General features: G+C 45.0%; 1 protein-coding gene across 1 annotated transcript in view; it reads right to left on the bottom strand.

Annotated features, from left to right (window-relative positions):
* The window catches only part of MAP4K1 (mitogen-activated protein kinase kinase kinase kinase 1), an 869,227-nt gene that overhangs the window by 135,488 nt on the left and 708,669 nt on the right, over nucleotides 1–25,070 (bottom strand). Inside the window, exons 27-28 of the mRNA XM_069644317.1 lie at nucleotides 9,410–9,587; nucleotides 435–503 (exon numbers count right to left, since the gene is read on the bottom strand). Of these exons, the coding sequence (XP_069500418.1) occupies nucleotides 435–503; nucleotides 9,410–9,587 (247 nt within the window). The remainder of the gene's footprint in view (nucleotides 1–434; nucleotides 504–9,409; nucleotides 9,588–25,070) is intronic.

Genomic DNA, 25,070 nt, shown 5'->3' with positions numbered 1-25,070 from the left:
ATGTTCAACGAACAAACAAAAAATCGAAATTACAAATATGACTCGTTTTAAGTTTATAAATATCATTAGTTCTGATTCATGTTAATTAATATGTGCAACACATTTTGTTTAGCAGGATAACAAATGTCCTGCTATTATGTCAATGGTTTTAACAACTTGGGTGTAAAGTCTGTAAAATTGTTAGTAAAGAACTACTTTGTGGATGTATGAGTGTAAGGAAAGACAATGGTTAAGATGAACATCACCAGAAGTTATTGGATGTATCGTAGCATCTTATGTTGTTTTCGAGATTGCTACAGAAAGGCACATGGTTCCCAAGTGATGGATTACAATTGACCGTACATGTTCCAGTATGTCACAGTATTTCAAGATTGACAAAAGGAGAAGGAAGAAGAGAGTAATGTGATGCGGGGAGGGTGGGGGGTTGTACTTACGATCCAACAGAACCATGACAGTGTTGTTCTCTAGCTGGGTTACTTGCACCGGAACTGACAAAGATCCTCCTTCAAAGAGAAGATAGCAAATGAGGGTTTACAAGTTACACTTGGCTGCGGGGTTACACAGATGCACACATGGATATCCTCCCCTCTCCCACACCACTCAAAGAGAAAATGTACACGCTCACAGATTGCTTATACATGGACGTGTTTTGAAATACACTCGAGTGGTGCACTACAGCCGGTCTGAACAACTTGCACATGTCCAAAACACAAAATGAAAAAGTAACATGTGCATGAAAGATACATAAGTGTATAAATAGTTCTCCAAAGTTAATGATAATTCCATCGCTTTATGGGCGGCATTGAACATTATATCAGATTAAGCAAAGAGTTAAAAAGTCTTGTAACACTAGTTATTGACCACAATAAATTTTAACATTTGTAATGATATCACTAATGCTAGCTAAGGCTACACTTCATTTCAATTAGCATCTTTAATTTCCCTTTGAATCTTTGGATGATATCAAGCCTCGAAAATCACTGTTACAGGCATTTCAATTCTTTAATGTTATGCTATGTGGCAGGACAGATGTCAAAGAGGGGGTTTGTAAGAGATGTCGATCCGACCTGTGCATCGCCCCACGAATATGGTCTATACAGTAGCTTTTAGAGAAAAAGTCAACAGAGTCAATCTTTCAATACAGAAGCACACCATGGATCTTTTAATCCATTCATAAAGTGGCTGGACCACTCTGAGTTACACAATCCTAGTTGCTGGGTTGAAATTACCAACCATAACCTGACTGTAGGAAACCAGAGTAGGCTAGTAAATACATTCTGTCTTAATTTTGACTAAATCAGGGATCCCCAACCTTTTGTGTGTAATGAGCAACATTTGCATAATCCAATCAAATGGTGAGCTTTCGATGGAACATATCGGCCCTCAGTTGGTGGAAAAATGATTGCAACACATATTAGAAATGTAATAAAGTTAAGACTGCTTATAGAACATTTTAATTTGCAGTACTGAATAGCCATTTAGACCAGGTGTTATTCTAGTAAAGGACATTTTCAAAGCCTTTAACTTCATCTGACATTAAGTGGTTGTTTACAGGAAATGTTGAGGAAATTGAGTGGCCATTAGGACATTTTTAGACACATAGGACAGGTCAACTTACTCAAAAATATAGTATGACTAAATAAACATTACTAGGGGTTTCAGGTTCTCGAAGAAAATATTTTAAAGACATTCAGTGCAAAGGACAGTAAAATTGGTCACAAATGGAGCACTGATTTTTCAGGTGTACTTTGGGATCCTGCCCAGGGATTTTCTTTAATGCAAATTGTTCATTCCTAATCATACACGATCAGCAATACTGTTCCACAGTCATTAATTACTGTATTGTGGATTATTTCTCTTCAGGAATGTTATGACATTTTGCATTTCAACAAGGAGTAGAATCACAAAGAAGATGTCTGACAGCCAGAGGGGCTGGTTGGCAATGCCTATGCTCGACAAGGAGGTAGGCACAGGAGTCTCAGGTTATAGAAAGGGATGCCCCAATGTAGAATGTAGAGTCGCGAAAAGAAAATTGAACCATGATTTAATGAGTGGTGAGTTATAATTTCAAAATGGCATATAAAAATTGCCAAAAGGAAAAACAATATTTGTGAAAGAATGGGAGTTTTATGTTGAATGCACTTGTCAAGACAAGCATTATGCAATCACCTTGGACAAGTAGTTCTTGGACCACCAGCCCCCCACAGTTATAGGCCAATTTCCTTACTGGATATTGCCAGTAAGGTATACTCCAAATGCTTGTTGCCCAGGCTGGAGGAGTAGACTCAAAGTAACAATATCTTGAAGCCCCAACCAAACAGGTTTCAGGGGAGGGCTTAGTACAGTGGACCACATCTTCTCTCTGAGCGCCATTCTGCAGGAATACAGAAAGGTTATGGGAGGGAGATTATCTTTGGTTTTTTGAGATTTGGAAAAAGCATAGCGTGGCGTAATTTTCCTTTTATTAGGGTCCCTAAAGTTGATTAAATCTTAGCCAACTGTGATACACAAACATCTCACAATCTGTCTGATATACAAGTTCAGGGAATTATACATTGTCATCCACCACCAATAAAGGTGAAAAGCAAGGATTTCAGTTGGGCCCAGTCTATTCCTTTCAGACATTGATTTTAGTACTTCTCTAAGGAAAGTTGATTCACCCTCTCTGAAGGGTACATTTTATAGCAGGCTTCTTTATGCTGAAGATGCAGCTATTTTTTACTTACACCTGGCAGGTCTCCAACAGGGCCAACTAAACACAATTGACTATTTTCGGGACTATAGTTTGAAATTAAATATGATAAAAAACAATAAGGCTGGTGTTTGGGAAAATGGTGAAAGCTTGTAGCTAGTTTTTAAATGAATGTATGCATGAGGGAGCAGTCTCATTCTTATTTGAGCCTAGTCTTTTCAAAGACCGATGCTTGGGTCAATAATTTTAAGAAGATAGCTAAAAGGGCATCATTAAGGATTAAATAGCTTTTTACATTGTCATTTCAAATTTTAGGCATTCTGATTGGACAAGTGCCTGGAGGTATACAGGGCAAAGGTCTGTTCCTTGATTCTTATGGCAGTGAAATCTAGGGTGGTCTAAAATGTCATGTCCTGGAGGGGTTGAAAAATAAATGACTGGGACACATAGCAGTTTTCCCTGCAGATACACCTAGTAGGGCCTGTGACGAATTCCAAGGTATTGGGCCTCATTAGGACCCAGGCGGATTTCGCGGTGCTAAATGCACCGCGAAGCACGGCGGAAAGCCGTCGATAGCGCCATGGGGGTTGGCGGATTTACCGCCCCATTCCGACCTCGGCGGAGCGGTAAATCCCCAATCCCCATTCTGCCCTTCCCCATTCCCATTCTTGCCCCATAGGGTATAATGGGAGTGGGGAAGGAGTTAATTACGCCACCGTAAAATACGGTGGCGTAATTAACAACGAGGTCCCGTAGCGCCATGGTTTTCTCCGCCTGGTAAAACCAGGCGGAGAAAACCTCCATGGCGCTAAGGGAACTCGTAGTACGGCGGACGGGTCCGCCGCGATTAGCGCTGGCGGAAACCCACTCCGCCTGGGTCCTAATGAGGCCCATTGTCACTGTTTCCATGGTGGAAGCCCCTTCCCTTGAGGCCAGGGAGGTGAGGCCGCTACAGGAGAATCCCCCTGGGGGTGGTACACAGTGGGAGAATTGCATGGGGTGGGAAATCCCCATATGGGACCAGTGACTACTATCATGGGGGAATGCGGTCTTCCCATATGTCCACCTCTTACCCTCACCTCCACACTTCCCCTCCCTGTAATCCTCTACCATGGAATTTTGTAAAATTACTCCAATACTGAGACAAGGAAGAGCAGGGACGACTTGCTAAGGTATTGGCCCACTCTGTCCCCCTCTACCTCATATAAGTACCCTATATTTTCTGCATATACCTCTCATATGTTTCTGTAAGTTATGAAGTAAGATTCGCTTAACCAGTACTGAGACGAGGAGGGGCTATCAAAGAGTAAACAATGCAGGATCAGAAATGCTGACAAGGGACACGACATGCATTGCCAACCATTGCCAACCAAGAAGTATAAAAACAGATGAAAGGACTCAGCCAATCAACAGAGAAGAGAGCCCAAACCGGGAAGTTCAGTGTCCGAATACAGAGGGAGCCAAAAACAACCCGCTTTCGAACCGGGGATGGAAAAAAGAGGGACTGTTGCGATGATGGTCCGCACCGATGGTCTGGATGGTCTATGGCTTCCTACAGAGTAGGAAGCCATAGGGTGTTGACCTCACTGCACAGCAGTGGGAAAAGGAATCCTGTGGAAGCAACCTGGGTGTGAATGAAAACACAGCTGGGAACCAAGGAGCCATGAGAAAATCCGCTCCAGCAAACCCAGGGGACGCGAAGGAGGCATCACGCCCCAAAGGCAGAGATGAGACCGTCTCAGTCCAGGAAGCAAGGACTGGAGAACCATCTGTCCGAGGCAATCTATGGGTGTCCCTGAAACTGGGAGGTTGCTGTGAAGAGGTGAAATGCTCCTGCCAGGATGCAGAAATTAGCAGCGCAACAAGATACAAAGAGAAGTGCCCGATGACTCTCGGAATCTCAAAGAGAAGTCCTGCTGCCCTGAAGACGCGAACCTTGAGAAAAAGGTACATAGGCAGAGAGCGAGGGACTGGAAGCCCAGAGAAGCAGGGACACCAATATGTGAATCCGATTTTGAGCCACTTTTGTCTGCCCAAAAGGGATTTTACACAAGAGTTAGTGGGAAACATTGGTCAAAACTTTAAGCATTTGATGACATCTTCATACATGAGTGTGGTGTGTTGACTAAGTATTTGGATTAATTAACTGGCTTGTAAATTTAAACTTATTTAAACTTATCAACAATAACTTAATTGGATTTGAATATAGGGCAAATTCATTATGAAAAATGTGGCATACATTTACCTTATCTGCTCATTATCCACGTGCCAGATGGGCATTTTTCCACTAGGAAACTATGTAATAATAAATATAGGTGACACTAAAATGGATATTGCCGCTAAATATAATGCATGGTGGCATCAAACACAAACCACACTAGTACAAAAGCAGTGCATGCACATTATATAATAAAGGAAATGTGGGTATGCATGCCGCCTATTTATCCATTATGCTCCTAATAGCTGTACCAAGGAACAGAATATGACAATTTTCTCCAGGACACACACCAGGTTCAATTATTGTACTCATTAATACATTTGTCAGCTGGGCAAAGGATCTGAAGATGACAGGGTTTTCACAATGAATATGCTATAAATAGCAAGGGGACTTTTTCCAAAAAATAATTTGCGTAGTGGCAACACATCTTGCATGTATAAAAATAAGCCCGCTGAAACCACAGCAGGCTCATTGCACAACATTCTCCCACAATCCAGGACTCTGTCCAGGTTATATTGCTACTGAGGTCCCATCCCTTCAGCACCTCCTTCTAGGCCTCCACACCTTGGCCCAGAGCAACTGGCGAGCAACAATTTAGGGTGTTTCTCCCGAGCTACACGCTGGGGATCACTGGACTAGATCTACGAACAGGATCAATCTGGCCGGAGGGAAATCGGCCCTGGTATACCTTTCTTCGAGTATTTCGTGTATTACTGTGATTTAAAGTGGTTTGGTGACAGAACCGAAAGTTATTTTTGCTCTCTACTTTTAAAACAGACTGTGGATGTAGATTAGCGTGTACGATGAGATCCAGCCTCTAATACTAACATGTGCCCATGGGCAGCAAATACAGCATGCGTGTTTTAATGATTGCAAAGGGTGCATCACATAGGTAAAGTGTTGGGATCTGATGCTCTGTTTCTGCCTGCACTACAGAAGTCTTATTCCTGCTTGAAACTGCACTTTCGCAGATGTTGGCATGTTTTCCTGAGAAAGGACAGTACGAAGAAGGTGACAGGGGCTACAAGTCGCAGCGTGATTATATCTTGGTCTGCTCTGAGCTACTCAAGGATACCTCTTTCCTAGGAAATCCAATACTTTGCCTGCCAATAAGAAACATTGTTTCTTATTGGCAGAATGCCCAGTAGACCTTCACTAGCTGGCTAACAGACCGGATGCTTTCACAGTTCTACCTGCACGGTTTACCAACCATAAAACGACCCATAAAACCTGCTCTGGCATGTAGCTGTGCAGAGAATTTGCCCATTGTGCCCCAACTCTAAGGAGCCGAAGTCAAGTCACCTTGAGGATGCTGCTGTTGAACTTGCAGTTACAGCTCGACTAGGAAAGACCTCGGATGACAGATGGTGTTGTTAAGAGTTTTGCTGGAGCATCGAAGGATGCACAAGCAATTCCCCAATCATGAGTTAGCATCTGCGTAGTGTTGCCGGCTTGGTGCGGAGATCAGTGGCAGCTGCCATTCATGGGTCTACTTACTTGATTACAGCTCAAGTCATGACAGCGCTACGACAAGAATGATCTGTAATTCTATCAGAACATTTGGGTTTGGGGGGACCCCAATAACAAATACGCTCCCTTTTAGTTCCGAGATCGGACATTAAGAATATAGTGTTTTTCTTTGCTGGAATGATATTCTTCAGCCTTACAGGCATAGCTAAGATGGCCGATAGCAATCAGAGGTGGCCAAAGCCCGAGCAGTTAGTGGTTCTCTCCAAGACATCAAGTGCAATCCATGTGGAAATTTACTCCGGGGGTCAGAGAACTGTTCTCAATTTCACCAAGTTATCCTTGCCCACTTCATAACCTAGGCCCTTGGAGTTACTCATATTCAGCAATCGGAGTTGTAAAATATGCTCTTTCCGCTGCAACTTCTTTCTCCTTGAAGAATCCCCAGGGTGCAGCCACGGATACTGCAAGCCCTTCTTTAGTGGTGCCTACTTGTGCTCGCGATAACGGGAGAGGCACGCTCACCAAGTGGTGCTGCCCAGAAGCGATGATGACATTACCAAATGAATGTGGCATCACTAATGTTGTCCCCTCAGTTCCCCAAATATGTCCCTCTGAGAGGGGATGATGAAATCCAAAGGTAAGAAGACACATCTGTAGAAGTTACTGAGGACATATAGCATTGACAGTATGTGGATGTCTAAGGCAGATTGAACGTGGCACAGTGCAATTATCTGAACAATCTGGTCATTAGCAAAAGGAATTGTGGAAAACAGCATGGTGATTTGCTTAACTTGAGCGGAACTGGGAATTAAAGTGTTCAAAACGGACCAGATATTTTTAGAGGCAATGTGAAACTGGAATGGGTACTTTCTGAGCAGTGCAACAGTGCCGTAACACATACATGAAGAAATTTAGGAATTCAGGACCGGAGACTAGTCTTCCCTCTGACTCTGTCAGACAAGGGGAGATAACAGAGGTGATTTATTTCGAAAGGCCATATATAAATGTTCCAACTGACTGACCAACTGAGAGAAATTAATGAAAAACCATACAGAGGACCTCCTCCTTTTTCCTGTTGCACCCACTTGGTTGTCAACGTAGACCATCCACAATACCTTGAACCATGTGCTGCGCCTAAGAGAGTTTACCACTGGTTACATAGACTCAGTTAGGGGCAGAGAAATCTGTATATTGTACAATAAAGTCAGAAAGGTCTCTCTGTTCCTGATTTTTTTTTCACTGTGTCTGCGAGGCCTTGGGGGGAGGTGGGAGGGAGGTGCTGCGTGATCTGTATAACCTTGTTATCTGCTTAGACTGCTCTGTCTCTAGAATGGGATCCTGAATTTACAAGAAGGCCAGCAACTGTTTATGCAACAACATGTTCTCAGATTGAGCTGTGGGAATACAATGCCATGGTACAAGGTTGGGGCGAGGTAAGCTTGGTAGAAGGGGAAGATTTCTGATGTACTTGCAAATGCCTTTGTAACTTGATGTAATGTATGGGTGCGATTAGATGGATATGAGATGTAACCATGACACGCTTGGGGAATGACCCCCATGTTTGACTGCATACGTTTTTAAAGGTGATCTGTTTAATAAATGAGAAACTCCTTATCAGACCTGAGTGAACTGATCTCAATTGCGGGTTTCTCCCCTCCCCTGCACATTGCAGACACCAAAGTGAGGTTTGGGGCACAGGTGTGTCCCCACGCGGCTTTACCACCTGGCGTAGTGGGTTCTCGTTCGGGTGTCGAAGACGCAGAATTGCTGCAGCTCATTGATGGCCTCTGCTTCCGAAATGGTCCCCCTCAGAGGTTTAAGAGGTTTCCATCCCATCATCCTGTCGTCACTTTCTGCTGGCCGCACTAACAACACAATCCCTACTTTCTATGAACTATTTTCTTGGTCTGGCAGGCAGGGCCATCTTAAGCACTTGTGGGGCATGGGGCACAGACACATTCGCGCCCCCCCTCCACCAAACCAAAGGTATCAAAAGATCTGAATATCTGGTCACGCCCAACTCATTGCGATCACTACCCATAGCTTGATATGGTGCCTCCCAGCAATCAAAACCTGTCAGCAATAGACAGGGAATAGGGTTAGACTCAGCAGCATGCCTTAAAATATCTTGGCGTGTGCCATTTATGTTTGGTGAACAATATAACCTGACTTCTTTAAACTAGGTGGGAGCCTGGTGCAAGTGCCCCTTTTGCCCTCCCATAAAGACATCTCCGCTGGCATGGCGAGAATAACATGGGAGCTACAGGGAGTTCACACATAACTAAGCTTATTTATTTATTTATTTCCATTTATAAAGCACACAAACTGCCCTCAGGCATCGAGGCGCTGTTACTGCATTTTCACTTGGCAGCAGGTTAACATAGTTACAATACTTAGGTACAGGTTCAGCGGTTAGGTACATACGCTGCTCTTGCTCCAAGGTTACAGGGGAGACAGTGGAGCAGGTGTGGTTTACTTGAATAGTTTGGTTTTCATAGCCTTTCTGAAAGCCATGAGGGAAGTTTCTGTTTTGAGTTCAAGTGGAAGTGAGTTCCAGGATTTTGGTGCCAGTACCTCGAAACTGGAGCCACTGGCTTTAGTTCTATTTGGAAACCTCCGTCTACATCTTTGCTATCTGGTAAGACAGATGCAAAGGAAATAGCCCTGTGTGATGTTATGAGTAATTAAGATGATTGTTAAGTTCTTTTTAATGTCATCATTTTCATTCTGGGTGTGTATTCCTGTGATAACATAGAACATTCTACAATATACATTCAGGTACAATTTTGTTCCATAGACACAGAACTCCATGTAATCATATTACAATAACTTGCACAGCCTGAAAACATACTTCACACTCTATATACATTCTCAGGCTTACATAAACTGGCCTGCATGGAATATCTCGCACACACATTGCAGAGGGGTAGACAGGAAGAACACGCCCAGCCACTCATGGTAATGCCACGTAAAGATACTTCTTTTACAAGGCCTCAGACTTTCCTGACCATCATGCAGCACGCCCTTACCTGCTGGCTTGTCGGTGAACCACGAGGTTAAGGAATTTAAGTTGATGGTTTCGAAGTCGACTGCCTGATTTGCATTCCGGCCTTTGCTGACCCCGGTGCAAACCACTGGGTATTCTTCACCAGGCAGTATCAGCATCTCAAACACCCGCAACGTCTTGGGCAGAGGGAAGTCAAAGCACTGTAAAAAAATAATCATATTAATATTGTGAGTGCGAATTAAATACAGACAATTCTCCAAGCAAAACCACAACTCACCTGTCTGGACCTTCAGGTTACTACTGTGTCTCACTTCATTGCAGGGTTAGAGGATGGGGAGTTTATTGAAGAGGGAAAGAGCTAGAGCAGATACCGGGAATTTCAATCCAGGATGGTACAGGTATCCTCCTGCCTTTGGCTATCATAAGATTGGCGCATGACGTATCATTGGCAGTAGAAGGTTGGCGCGGTTCAAGCTTACCACGTCGGATGTTGTCTGCTTATTGGGCATGTTAATGATGCAACCTGGACATCCCAAGACTGTCCCCAGCTAAACCCCACAAGAAATGTAAGGCCGCTGTAGGAATGTCCATACAATATTTCAGGGTGATGTCAGACTTTTTTAGTGGACATTATAGAGATGGTGCAGGCATGCAACGTAACCGCATGTGATAGAATGACAACCTCCCACATTACACCGCCTTACGAGCCTATCAGAACTGAAATTAAAGTTCACAGTTAGAAGCAGATGTGACCGAACATTAAATTTAAAAAATACTATATCCCCTTTTTGTTCTCGGCACAGTACCTCTTCATGATATTAAAAGGCTGTGTGCAGTTACCGTGGACTCTAAAAACAACACTTCATAAAGTGTCTGTCCTAAGAAATCTGCCAAAATGGTGGCGCAAGAACTACGTCATCAACCCGGGATCCACCTGCGGTCATATCATCCAACCTTTGCACCGGTGCTAAAAATTGGGCAAATGCATTTGACGCCGGGTTTGCTGCATTGCTCATACGGAATGCAGCAAATGGGTCCTGTTCCAGTCCATATAATCTATAAACATTTGCACCAGGGCGAAAAAAGGAAGCAGGCTGTTATTTGTATTACGTTTGCTGCGTAATCTAAAGAGAAATGGGTTTGCTATGAATCGTCCTTGTCTCTGTTAAGAGTGTCGACTATTAAATCCAACACACAAAGCAATGGCCCCTCTGGGGATGTGGGGCCTAAAGAAATTACAGATGCTAAAAAACTCTTCACAAAGAAACATTTAGGTGGCTGTTCTCCTAAAGGTGGCATGCGCCCTGACACCAATGCCCACACGATCATGCCATGTAAAGCTGCGAACAGAAGCCCAGTTGGAAACCATATAGTCGGCAGCAAAGTTATGCTATTGCCATACATGCATCAGAAGGAGCCATATTGTAATGCGCCCGCAGGACACAAAAGGACAAAAGCCAGACCTATTCATCTCACCTCAGATTCTCCCCATATGCTATCACTGTCCTCATCACCCTCAGACTTTCACACCTGCTTACTTTGCTTCTGCTTCAGGTAGTTTTGTATCCAACCCTCATCAGCTATGACCCCTCCGATGGCTTCTTATTTCTCAGGGCCTCTCACATATATCAACATCAGGAACCCACCGGAAGAAAACTAAATCGACAAGGCCCGGGCATATAAAGAGTCGCTAATATCATGCACCAGTGTGCCATTGGGATAATCGGCCAAAAGAATGGAGTTGCCCAAGATGGTGAAGTGAGAGAATTGTAGGACAGGTTCAGCTAGGTGGTCAAGGAGAAGATGAGGACTTGTTCTGTAGCGACTGGTTGGCCTATAACAGGTCAGACAGCTTGACTTCCGCTCCTCTTCAGTTAACATCAACATAGGTTCCAAGCAGTTTTTTCAATCCTAATGGTATCATCGAGAGCGTAAACCTTTTATGAAACCTATCTGCCACTCCATACCAAAATCCCTAACAGGATTAACACAAGTTAGTACCCAGCGGGGTCGTGGCTTTGTCCTCCCAACCAATGGGGAGGCTCGGCACAGGGCATCACCATGCGGTCATCCCGCTGATCTGAGCCTCTTTAGGGCTGGAGGGGAACAAGATAAGGCTTTGCTTGGGCCTGTAACTATGGGCCCCGGGGCATTACCCAATGTGGTAATGCCCCCCGTCGAGGGATTTATTGCTTAAGGAGATAATTTTTAGTAACCAAACTGGGACGATAGGATTCGAGGATGCAGAGGGACAGGTTCCAGTTAGCAAACGTATGTCAAGTATTCTAGTAAAACACAATGGCTCTCCTTACGAGTTTGACTGTATTCCGGCATTAAATATGTCGGAATACCACCATATGGAATTACTCTTATTGCCACTTGGTCCGGGGAATTACTGCTGGAATACAAGTGGTAGTAGGCAGAGTTAGTCCCTATTATTTGGAGTCCATGGGACTCAATGGGGATTTTGGCAGAATTACTGCTGGCGGTAATTCTGCAGGCACCGATTGCGCCGATTGTTTGGCAGAAAGTTGGAGGATTTACCTCCAGCATGATGCTAGCGGTAAATCCTCTGCTCCAAGGCCACATTTTTTACCGCTCTGCCATACTCCTAATGAGGGCCCATGTATTTCAAGGCAGTATTTATGAGCCAATTTAACCTTTATTATATCTGATCCAAGTTTACCTTGCTTAACTGCTGAAAGCTGATGAAACATCCACAAGGGCCTTAAAGGAGGTAGAGGGGGCTTTAGTTAAGAGTACTAAGGGTGGATAATGCAGAGGGTGAGATGGATTAAGGACCCCAAAGATGGCATAACACATCATGATTGATTGCCATTAGACAGAAAACAGAGGTTACTTCTCAATGAAGCCCGGTGGCTCCCTGTGCTGAATGGAGCTAAACAGGACAAGTCCTTATCTGCAGCCCTTCGTTGTATACCTATGATTTTCATTAAAAAAAGTGAAGAGACTTGGACATCCAGGCCTCTGTGCGGGTCCTAGCGACAGCTGGAAGATGGATGGGCAAGCGTAGGTTCAACCAGGGCAGGGGGAAGAGTAGCCAGCAAGAAGATGGTCCATAGTTGGAGTGTGGACCCAAGTTCTCACCACAATAATGTAGACGATGCAGAATCCATCAAGCAGCGTGATATGTGGTAGGTCAACAGTGCACCCAGGCCCAGACATGGCATCCAGGCATATGCATGGCTGGGGAGAGAGTCCTGATGAAAGATGGACCCCCAGTAAGGGCCACAGCAACAAAGCTGTTGCAGGTACCTTTAGAGGGTGTCCCCATGACCCGAGCCCCAAATGCAGGCACAATTAGTGGGTCGCGAGCAAAAGGCCAGAAGATAATGTATAGATGGATTGTGGCACCTAGTCCTCACCACAATAATGCAGCAGACACAGAATCCATCAAACACTTCAGATGATATGTACTTGGTTGTTATTCATTTATTTAATTTTTTATTTAACAAGCTTATATAGCGCTGTTAATCCATAGCGCTGAACAATGTAGTAAACGGTACAAAAATACGAAATACAAGAGCAGAAAACAAAGTAACAATTCATCTCACAAAGCGATAGATAAGATCAGAATGATTATAATGATACAGATTGAAGAAAAGTAGATTTGAGGTGCTTCTTCAATTGATTGAGAGGGGCAGGAGCGGAGCTCAAGAGGTAGGGCATTCCACAGACGGGGGGCAACAAGCTGGAAAGAACACAAACGGGAAGAAGCACAAGGGGACAAGGGACAGAAAGGAGAAACTGAGAGGAAGATGAAAGCTTCAGCACTGCATGGTATAGAGAGATCAGGGAACAGATATAGGGAGAAGCCAGAGAATGAATGCTCTTAAAAAAGAAACAAAGAAAGTGGATCTCAAACCGTAACTTAATAGGAAGCCATTGAAGACGGGTGAAGTGAGGAAAGATCTGAGAAGACGGAAGAAGGTTAAACAAGTTTTGTATGGCAGAGGTTAGAATAGAGCGCAAAGGAAGAGTAGCATAGATAGTGATGCCTACATATAAAGCAAGCAGCAATAGTTAAGACAGGAGCGAACAATAGTTTGAAGAACTAGCTTGATGGATGAGAAAATTATGAGTTGGTGGACCTTCTTAATGTCGGTGGAACCAACATCATCGAACGACAGAAGAAAACTGGGGATGGAGAGAAAATGAGTAATCAAAAAGAAAACCAAGATTGTGGGATTGGTTGCCAATGGAGAGCACGAGAGGAGGAAAATAAATAGACAGAGGAGAAGGAATAGAGAGGCAGGAAAGAACAAAATCTCATTTTTTTGTGGTTAAGACAGAGAAACCAGGAGGTCATCCAAGATTTGACTGCAGAGAGAGAGACAAGAGGAGAAGCGCTGATGGATAGAATCATGAAAGGAAGATAAAAAGGTGAACATCTGAGTATCATCGGGATACAAGTGAACCTGGAAGCCTAAATCGAGAATGAGTGAAGCTAAGGTGGAAGTATACAGCTAGAAAAGAAGAGGGCCAAGTACCAACACTTGGAGGACACCGTACAGAAGGGAGTGTTACTGGGAAGTGGACCCTTTCCATATGACTTTAAATAAACAGTCAGACAGATATGAAGAGAACCAAAGGGATGAAAGAGTAGAAAGAAGTGTCAAGTGGTCTACTGTGTCAAAGGCTGCACTAAGATCGAGTAAAACAAGAATAGAGGCAGGTTTACAGTGATGTGCATGAAGAGTGGAATCAAAAACAGACAGAAGGGCGATTTTGGTTGAGAAACCAGAACAAAAACCAGATTCATTAGAGGGAAACAGCTTGTAAAGATTAAGGTAGGAGCTCAGTTGGGAAAAAACAAGACGCTCAAGAGGTTTTGAGCAATAAGGGAGTAGGGAAATAGGGCAGAGGTTAGAGGGATCAGCAGGATCCGAGGAAGGTTTTTTGAGGAGAGGAGCAAGAGTAGCAGATTTGAAAGTGGAGGGATACTGACCGAAAACAAAGAAAAATTGAAGAGAAAGGACAACATGGAAACAAAAGCAGGAAGGATGGGTTTGATAAGAAAGGTCGGAAGAATATCATAGGGAGCAGATGGAGTTAGCAATATTAGATTCAGAGCTATGGGAGAAAGGGTGACGATCCGGATGGGGCTAGTGAGGGATTTGGAGGGATTCATCACAGGAGCAGAGTGTGACTCAGGGGTCAGAGACCACCTAATGACATCACTTTTTGACAAGAAGAAGTTTGCAAAGTCGTCAGTGTTATGGGAGAATGAGACAGAAGGATCAGGGGGAGGAGAAGTAAGAAGCTTATTAAATATGGAGGGAAGGAGCTTAGGAGACGAACTCCTGGATTAATTTTAGAGACAAATGAGCCTGTGTTTTAAAGGCCAAGGCTAATCGGCTTAGGTTGAAAAGCTCACAGAGTGGGGTAGATAATATTTAAATGAGATACCGGATGGAAGACCTGGCTAGGTCTAGATTTGGAAATATGAATGTTCATAGTAAAAAGATAAGACAAGAGGCTGATCTCGGCTAAACGTAACATTGCAATGATGTGAAAACCCCTGGGGGGATCCATATGTGTTATCTGACTTAGGGATGTGAAGAAGTGGGTCAAGGCTCAGATGGATAATGCTAGCACATCCATAAGATCCAAAGGAGATATTGCACATTATAATATCTGGGTTGAAGTACGCTACTTACTATGAAGCCCAGCAACCTCCCTAAATGAGACATAAGGTGGTTGTGGGATGGCTGGGCCCCCTCACTACCTGGTACTACAGGCACCAAAATGTATAACGATGCCATGGGGAGATTTATGGGAGGGTTGGCGAAAGCAACTATTGGTTGGGGATGTGAATGAACAATGTATTGTGAAATTGGACACACTTGCGGATGTCTACATTTTGTCTCATAGTAATATGAGAGACGGTAAGACCCTACTTTGTCAAGTTGAAAGTGCCTCTAACATGCTGATTTACTTACTTCGTTGATACTACTTTGTAATGGGCAACCTTAAAATTAATAAATAGAAGTTTATAAATAAATGAATCCTTCTACCTGCTTTTCCTCCACAGTAGCTCTTTGTGGATCTCTTAATTAATTTCTTCTTTATTGAAAAGAAATCACAAAAATTAGGTTCAGTCTGGCTATGACTGAAAAGCAGCTAGACAGGGATCTCCCTTCTGCTGTCATCCCTCCTGAGATTGTTCTTGTAGATGGGTTTACTCTGTTCACAATAACTACTGCTTCTATTGAGGGCCCTGTAAAAAAAAACTATAGAATCTGAGGCCGATCCAGGCTGGCTGCTGCTTCAACATCCTGCCCTTTTTCCCAAGTCTACTGCACAGCTGGTTAACACCAGCTTCTCTGCAGGTCTTGTTCCTGATTCCTTGAAATCCGGTGTTATAACTCTTCTCTTGTAGGAGGCTTCACTGGATCCAACTATTCCGGGTAATCTTTTGACCTATCACCAACTTCCTCTTTCTTTCTAAACTAATGGGGAAGATTGTGGTAAGTCAGCTACATCTTACCTATATCAAAACTGGTGCCTTTCCCCTTTTCAGTCTGTTTTTTGGCCTGGTTATTGCATCGAGCGTGGTTATGTTATACTGGATTTCTCGTCCTCATTTCGCATGGTGAGCCACGCTGCCCTTCTTCACACATATTCCGCCACCATCCATCCTTCTAATTCCACCTATTGCTGACTTCAGTCATTGTTCCTTCACAGCTGAAATAGGCCCATTCACTTTCTCTCAGAGGTCTCCTGCGGGGTACCTCTGGGCTAATCTTTCTAGCCAGTCCACTTAAATATTTTCCTCACTTCTGTCTTACATTGTGTACAATCTTTACCGGTGATGTTGCAATCGTATGTAGACGATACTCAGGTTTATTTGTAGATTTCTTCAAAAGCAGGGGATTTTCAGCCCATCTTGGAGTGCCTTGACCCTATCCTTTCTTCTATCAGGAAATATCATTTACAGATAAATGGCTCCAAAACAGTGGTTATTCTGTTTGATGTTAGAGAACTGAAACATTTGCCAAACATCCAGATGCCTCTGTTGTTTGGCCACAACCAACTATTGAAAACTAAGGCGAAAAATCCCATATTCCTATTTGACGGCGTTATGGTACTTAGGCCACAGATTAATACACTTCTTAGCGGTTGTCTTTTTCAACTTACACTAATACGGAATAGCATGCCATTATCCTCTTTACACTACCAAGCTACTGTTGTTGGTGTTTCTGTAAATTAGCTTTTAGACTCCGTAAATGTGATCTATTTGAGTGTTATTGGGTGTTGCATTGATAAAAGGTTCAGAATGCCACCATTAGGCATGTCTGTGTACTCCAAAAGAGGGATACAATCTATGCAGCCTGCTGATCACTTTATTGGCTTAAAGTTCATGTCAACCGCTAATTCAAACTGGTCTCTACAAGGTGGCCACTTTCTTGTTGTCCATTCGGTTGACTCGGTATGCACCCCTCTTATCCGTTAAGAAGCTCCACATGTTTGATCCTCGCCCCCCCTCCGTTTAAATTGTTGTATTTTAAAGGCTGTTCTTTTGCATAGCAAAAAGCTAAGACTTGGAATAGTCTTCCAGTCCAGAGCAAAAACCTGGGACCTCTCCCTTTTTTCAGAAGCCAACTCTCAAAACATTCCTTTTCTACTAGCAGCTCCATTGCTAGTGCCTGGAGGTCTCTTGAGGTGTGGTGAGCTACAGAAATGTTACTAACCAATTAATCAATCCACCCCGACTCTCCTACAGGTACTCTTCAACAGCGCCATCAGTCCCCCTGAATGCCACTCCCAATTCATTCACTGAAACCTCTAATGTACTCTCGCCTCCACTCCCCTTCTCTCGCCTACCCTCCAACCCCTTCAGCTACTCTCCACCCGCCTACTCTGCCACGTTTCAGGTATTATTATCCCCCATAGGTACATGACTTGAGTACACTCTCTTCCCTCCCTCTCCCTGATATTGCAGCAGTTCCACCGTGTGCACTTGCCTCCCCGCAACCTTCCATTTATAAAACCGATCTCACCTGGGTCTCCACATGCACAAAGTTCCGTCTGTCAGTATTTTGTCCTGTAACAACTCTCTGCTCCCACTGCCTTATTCTCAGGTGAGCAATAAAAGTGCTTTTGGCTTACCTCCTCAAGGAACTATACGTTGATGCTCATCGTTCATCCCCGTTTTGCTGCAATATATTTCCAGACAGGCCGCCTTTGCCGAAAGGCAGCCTGTCAAGAAATAGCACATGTGGTAATTGTGCATAAACGGGAAAGGGCAGGAAGTGTGGTGGTTGGACCGGAAAGGTAAGGAAGGGTATGGGGTGAGGTCGGGGTAGGGACTAAGGCTTATTTTGGACGCCGAGGGTGGTGGGGGGCTGGGAGTTTGGGGGAAGCGGGTGCATTCATGGGCGGGAGCAGAGCGCTGCTTGCCGGGAGGCCGTGGATTCTTTGGGTGTGCCGCCACACATGCTGCAGGAGAGGGGTGTGGGGGAGGCAGGTTGGGGAGATAAGAGGGGCTGGGGGTTGTCCCCCCATTTGAGGAGGGAGGAGAGGGGGAGCATCCAGCAGAATTGTGTCTTGCCACAGCACCTATGTAGGAGCTGGAGAATCAGGCTTTGGCAAAACTGGCCTGTGGTATTTCACCATGAATCCATGATCATTACTTGGATTTCAGAACTTGTGTTTGTGAGGGCACAATGCAAATGTGCTCTGGCCTTTTCGGAGAGAAAGCCTAAAGACAGTCTTCTTTGGAAAGTTGACCTGTCTCTTCTTGCAATACATTGGTTTCTATGCTACATATAGTCAGGAGCCAAATGTTCACTCTTTGAAGAAAGCTGAACATTTCTCAATGTTTTAGAACCAATACATAGGTGACACTTTTAACAGGATCCACAATGCTAATTCCATGAGTGTGCAGTTTGGTTTAAGGCTTGAGTCATTACACTGGCAGAACACATAGTTGCAAATATGTTAGGCATCTGCGTACTCCCAGCACTTGTAGTTTCAGGTTTGCGATGAATGGCTGCTCTGCAAGGGCTCAACTGTGATAATTCACAAGAAATGTGGCACATTCCAGGGATGTGCACAGCACAGAGAGAGGACACATGCCACTGTGTGTTTCCTCTTTTCTGAAGACCAGTCGTAATCATGGTGCTCAGTGCCATGATTGTGATTGGTCTTCCTGTGCAACCTAGCAGACAACCAGCATCAGGCTTTTGAATACAGCTTGAAAATAAATGTAAGGTACACTGCTTGGAGTTGTAAACAAACCTGTATCTCAGAGCTCAACATGGGCCATGTCAGGTACCCTCAGCCCATACTGCCCAATGTGGGGCTTGGAGTCCATTATTTATAATGGATGAAGCAAAACTATTACTAGAATGCAAAGAAAGAAGGCAGCGTGGAGGAGCAATGCAAGCCTGACATGCGTCCCGGTAGGAGAGAGTTTCCAAGACTTATATTTAAAACATTTGTGAAGTAATAAGTGGAACAAGGCCACCAATAGTGGCAGACAGGCGCCATACAAGTCAACGTGCATTACACTACATCAAAATGCACAGCCCGCCTCTTAACCAATACCAATATTTGATGTCATGTTTCTGTGCTATTTTGACTTCATACCCCTGCATTATCAGGAGTGCTGCAACACTCCATCACTGCTCTGTTCTCTCTTTCCTTCCTGCCCCAGCGGCCAACTGCCTTATGTGACTGAGGTCATCTTAGAGTGGGCAGAAGCTGGCTGGGGAAGCTTCTGTTAGGTTCTGTTATGCTTACCAGTACACACGTCGACTTCACCACACCCATAATTTGACTTACTTGATACACCTGTAAAATTACTTCACATAAACTCCCCTGATCTCCCCAAATAGACTCTGCCAACTTGAGTGTGGTTTGAAGAAAGTAACAGCTGTACTTTATGAAGGGCTCACTTACTGGCTATCCTTAAAGACGACAGGTCCTCTTGTTCTTCAAGAGTTTAGGTTCTAGCTGTGCCCAGGTTTGGATTGGCATACGCAACAAATAAGGCAATGCCCAAAATGGAGGCACAACATGCTAGTGGGGGGCAATTTTACTAGTCAAAGTGTGCCCGTTTTTTTTTGGCCAAAATGAGCCAGTCTGATGAGCTATCTCCCTGTGCATCTAGTAGGTTTGATATGATACGATATGGCATTTGTAACGCGCCTATAGACAAGTGTTTGACCAGTGTTATTGAATAAATATTCTTTAAAATGCACAATTTGCAACTGTTACCAAAAGCTCCACGTTGAGTACTACTCAAGCAGTCTATCATTAAAGGAATGATTTGCCATTTGCGTCTGTGGGACAATTTTTTCATTGGTGCCAGAGACAGAGACAGAGTCTATGGGGCCCCCTTTCATGCACATCAACATTTTGACAGGTGGGAACGCCACCTGCTTCCGGCCTTAGTCCCGCCTTCCTTTTGATAGGGTTTTGATATAACGTGAATATGAATTTGATATGAAATTGATATAAAAAATTATATCAATTTGATCTAAAATGTATATTTTATATAAAGTGGGTATAAAACGGTTATCAAAATGTTTTGATATTTGGTTGAGATGATTTGATATAACGTGATCATACATTCTATATAAAAATGGGTATAAACATTGGAGCAGTGGGTGGTGGTGCTGGACAACTATGGAGGGCGATGTGAGCTATGAAGACAGGGACTGTGAACTTCTGAGGGTGTGATGCGGAGGATGGAACAGCATTGCTGCTAAAGACAACAGAAAGCAAGATTTCCCTATGTGTTGGTGTGGCCATGGCCAGTCTGTAGGCAGGCCCCTGGCTATAGCCATCATGGCAGGGATAGATAGAAGACCCGTGTGTGCTTTTCTCCGTAACAACATCCAGGGTCGGACTGGGGCATAACATTGTCTTGGGCACCAATGAAAAAGAGGCCCACAATTGCAAATGGCAATTCATTCCTTTTGTGACAGACTGTTTGAATAGTACCCAAGGGGGAGTGTTTTGATCAAATGTAATACAAATTATGCAATTTAAAGAATATTTATTCAGCACCAATGGTCAGAACTACTAGCCGCATAGTGAAGAAACTCATCAAAAAGGCCCACATTGGCCAACAAAGTGGCCCACTTTGACCAGAAGTACTGGCCCACACTAGCATTTTGCGTTTTTGGTTCAGGCATTGCCCTATTGCCCTATAGGCCAGCATCTCCCACTTCCAGATTCTGCTAAGCAGCTAAATGAAAAGCAGCCTGGATGGTGCAGACTCTACATCACATATAGTCACTGTGCCTCGTGTACAGTGCATAAACGCTCCACCATTGGTTCACCGCACCAGTCCTGGAGCATCTAAAGCTACACAACGTCTAACCCAACCTAGGGTTGGTGCAAAAAGTCATCCCCTCTCCTAATTGATCATTCTCTGGTGCCCCGCTTTGCTCTTACATTTGAAAGAGTGGAATGAACGTGTGACACATCATCGAGGGTGTGCGAATGAAGGTATCACTTGCTTTAGGTCAAGCTCAAGGCATGACATTTGGCAGGCCTGCGAATCAATCTCACAGACGGGATCAGGAGCAGTCCCTCAGGATCGAGCCACGTCCCAAACCTGCCCTGTGTAAATGCCAGAGAGTTTGTGATTTGCCATTCCTTCGTAACGCCCAAGGACGTGGCTGGGATATGCCTAATACACGTGTTGCTGGAAGGCAAAGTTTCCATCCCATTCTCTGTGTCTACCCAGAAAGAAGAGAGCCGCATTTAATTATTTATTCATCGTAGATGTTGAAGATGCCCACTGTCAACAAGCTCACTTTGGGGCATGCCAAGGAACACGGAAAATGGGGGTAAAGCAGACTGTTCACAGTTCTTGGGTATTCGGATCCTGTAATTGTAAGGGGGGAGGGGAAGGGAAGAGTCCAAGAAAGCAATGATCAAAAAGTTGAGACATTGACTAAGTGCCCCTGAGATGCAGAGAATGATCATTGCCAGGTCACAGGGAGCCTAAATGAGGCCTGAAATTGCTAGGCGAGTGGATAGGCTCAGTCAGAAGGCAGGGGATTCCCGAAGCTGAGGAGCTGAAAGGGAGAAGGCATCCTTGTGAGATGTCAGTCATGCTCTAAAACAGTAGACCTGGGGCGGGAGGGGCGATGAGATTGCCAAGCGATTTTATGTAGGCATGGAAAAACCAGGGTGCAACACAAATCTATGTGAGTGACAAAGGTGGCTGTGATGCTGGAAATGCATCGGAGGGACAGGGCCTCTGTATCCTTGTCCTTTACTGCTTTTCATTGTGTGTTCTGTCGTGTTTTCCGCGCAGGAGTTCATGTGGAACTCCTGGCGGTGCAGCTCTTTCTTTTGGTTTGGTGAACCCGTGGATACCCTTATGGCACCCATGGGTGGGGGTACAACTCTGTGCCCCTAGTGTATGTTTTTGGGCACCTGTGGGTGGCCCACAGAGCAGGGTATGGGCTGGTGGCAGCTCCATGCTGAATTTGACAGGTGCACGGAGTATCCTCCATTTTGGGATACCCCGGCCCTGCCATTGGGATCAGTTGATTCCTGATGGAAAACAAGATGGCCCCGGTGGCCTCTTGCTTTCTATTACCCATTACCTTGTTTTCCCAAAGTCCTGGGAAGCCCTGACTCTGTCCCTTCCCCCTGACTGGCTGTTGGATGGAAGTGCCATATATGATGTTGTTGTGAAGGCCCGGCCAGACCAGCTGGAGCCTTCCCGGTGATGTATGTTGTGGGTACCTCCTGTGGGTGGGACCTGGGTGAATAGAGTATGTGACGAATATGCATTCTGTGTTGTGGGTGTCTAGTATCTGGTGGTTGACACAATGACTGAGACAACCCTGCCCGAAACCGGTATGAATGCAGCTTGGAGTGTTGAATGGCTCGGTACTTGTTCCATAACACATAACTTGTTGTGAGTGTCTGGAGAGAAGTGAATGGCCTGAATACCTCGTGTGCCTGATTGGCTGCCTGCCTGCATGAATGCCGTAGTCGTGATTGGATGCTTGACTGTGACCCAGCGGAATGAATGGGAGATCAACAGTATATCTGGGGATCTCTCACTGCTAGGAATCGTATTCAGAAGCTGAAGTCCACTACGACGAGTAACTGGATTAACTGACGCTTGACCTTGAAGTCCTTCTGGACGAGAAGAAGTGCTGTTGCTCTCCTTCACAATCTGAAAGCTGCTGTGCCTCCAAGGACTGACCTAGAGAGGACCTGGTAAGGGGCCCTCTTCCCGAGCTACGAGGGACCATCGTGCACAGCTGATCTTTGCCAACGCCCTCTGGTAGACAGACCTACGACAGGCTGCCGACCCGATACGGGGACTGCTGCGGAATTGCAAGGAGAAGCACCCCGACTGTTGTCCGCCACTGTCGACGACCGCCGTCGCCGACCGGAGCCGCCGTGCTCCTGTTTGCCTAAGAACTTCATTGATCATCGGTGCTCTCGTCTGCATCGTCACCCGCTTGTCTCCCGCTGGAGAAGGCCCGACCGTCGACGCGCCGAGGAGCATCCACCGGTGGGTTTCCCGCCACCTACAGACCGCTGAGACACCGACGACTCGACGCCCTTGCTATGCCACAGTTCTTCATCATCTCTTTGCGGTCCAGAACTATTGTCACTGAGGTGCCCCGTACGCCTCTTCCTTGCAGGACGCCAACGCTCTGTCATCGACGAGCACCGCTAGGAACGAAGCTGCCACTTCCCTGCCATAGTTATAGCCGGTCAAGTGGCACAGCGAGTAGAGCGCTCGCTTTGACATCCGTGCAGAGCCTGCGAACGCAGGTTCGAATCCCGGCAGCGCCAAACTCAGCGTTTCATCCTTCCGAGGTCGATAAATGAGCACCACACACCGTGGGTAATAATAAGCAGCGCTCAGATACCTGAGGGTTCGTAGCGCTATATAAATGCCAAATTATTATTATTATTATTATAGTTCACCCTGTTCACCATCGGACGTTCGACGACCCGTGACTCCTGCCTTAAAGGGAGGGCACTCAAGAAGGGGCGTCGATTCCCCTACACCGAACGCCAAGTTTCCCGACACCTCTCAACGATCCGTGGCTCCCGCCTGAAAGGGAGGCACTCAAGAAGCATCAGTCGGTGCATTGTCGGAGAACTCTACTCTACCAGGTACATTGGGGGGGTAAAACCTTATTAGGAAGAAGTAAGACTATCGGACAATATATGGACTGGGCTTGTGCTATATATCTTTATTTACAGGTTGCCCAGGTGGGGGGATCTCCACACAGAACTGTGCCTAGTGGTAGGGGTCAGCCTTCTGCCTATTGTTTCAACCATCTTGCGTTCCTTCCTATCTCTATTGCTGGTTTACTCGTTATTGATCTGTGTGACATTTTAAACGTACAGTTGATGCACCTTAATGGGATTTGATAACATCAGTGGTACCACTCTAGACGTTTATATATTTATCATTACTGACTTTCCAGTACAAAGTGCGTTATTGTGATCGTAAACATACCTTTGAATATTAATTATATAAAGACTGTGTTTTCAGTAATACAGTGTGTGGACATTCCTTTGTGGGGGTTCGGGGAACACACTGTACTTAAGAACCAGCCCGCATCACCTCCTGAGAAGCTAGGCCTTGATTGCTCGTCCATTGCTACCGTAATAGAGAATCTTGGCTGGGATCTGCTGTGCCTCTCCTCTACCATATAGAGAGCGGAAGTACAGACACCCCCTACCGGTCTTTACACTGGTGGCAGCGGTGGGATGCTTATGGTTTTAAGACTCAGTGTATAACCGTGCCACTTACAAAATATCTGCACTTTATTCGATTAAGGTTTGGGTGTGTACAAAATAACTGCATTACAAGCAATGGAGTCTATTGCGAATGGTAAATTGACTCGGATGAGCTTAGAGGCTCTCCAGAGCGCCTTTGTGACGCCAGGGAGTTAGACTTTGTAGATAAGTCTAGGGCTGAGCTGATAGCTGCCCTGATGGACTACCAGACCGATGGAGGAACTCTTGATGAGGGGGGAATGCAACCAATGTGGACTCTGCCCCTGGGGTTTCTACTGAATCTGTTTCTGGGAATGCTGCCATTCCTGCTGCCTCTGTTCCGAACCCCAGCAATACCTTGGAGCTTGAGTTATTAAGGATGATATTGGCCTTTGAATATCGCAAGTTGGAGATAGATGCTGAGCTTAAGAAGGAGGAGTTTGCTCAACAAGTGGAGCTCAAGAATAGGGATCTTGAACTCAAAGACAAGGCCACTGAATGTCAGAGATTCCAGCTAGAGAAAGCTTGAGTGGAGACTTTAGCGAAACCCAGTGAGAGTGTCAGGTCCCCAGCCACTAAATTTATGAAGGATTTGGTTGGTGTGTTTTCAGAGGGTTCTGATATCCTCCAATGGATTGAAGCGTTTGAAATGTCTTGTGCAATTCATGATGTTGACAAAAGAGATTGGGCTAAGTGTCTGCTAAGCAGAGTACCTCAAACTGGATATGACTGTATTCTGAAGCTGAGTGTGGAAGAACGGGGTCAGTATGAGTGTATGAAATCTGCTTTGATTGCCAGGTTTGGCAAGACACCTACCCAATACCTTAAAAGGTTCAGGGATTTTAAGAAAAGAGAGAATGTGTCTTGGGTCGACTGGGTGAGTGCTGCGCACATGAATATGATGGGGTGGATTGATGGTTACAAGGTGAAAACTT

The sequence above is a fragment of the Ambystoma mexicanum genome, chromosome 2p (assembly GCF_040938575.1).
Source record: "Ambystoma mexicanum isolate Mex_15411 chromosome 2p, UKY_AmexF1_1, whole genome shotgun sequence".
In the NCBI taxonomy this organism is placed as follows: Eukaryota; Metazoa; Chordata; class Amphibia; order Caudata; family Ambystomatidae; genus Ambystoma; species Ambystoma mexicanum.
Note: the sequence above shows the minus strand (reverse complement) of the source record. Positions and strands in the feature narration are given on the sequence as shown.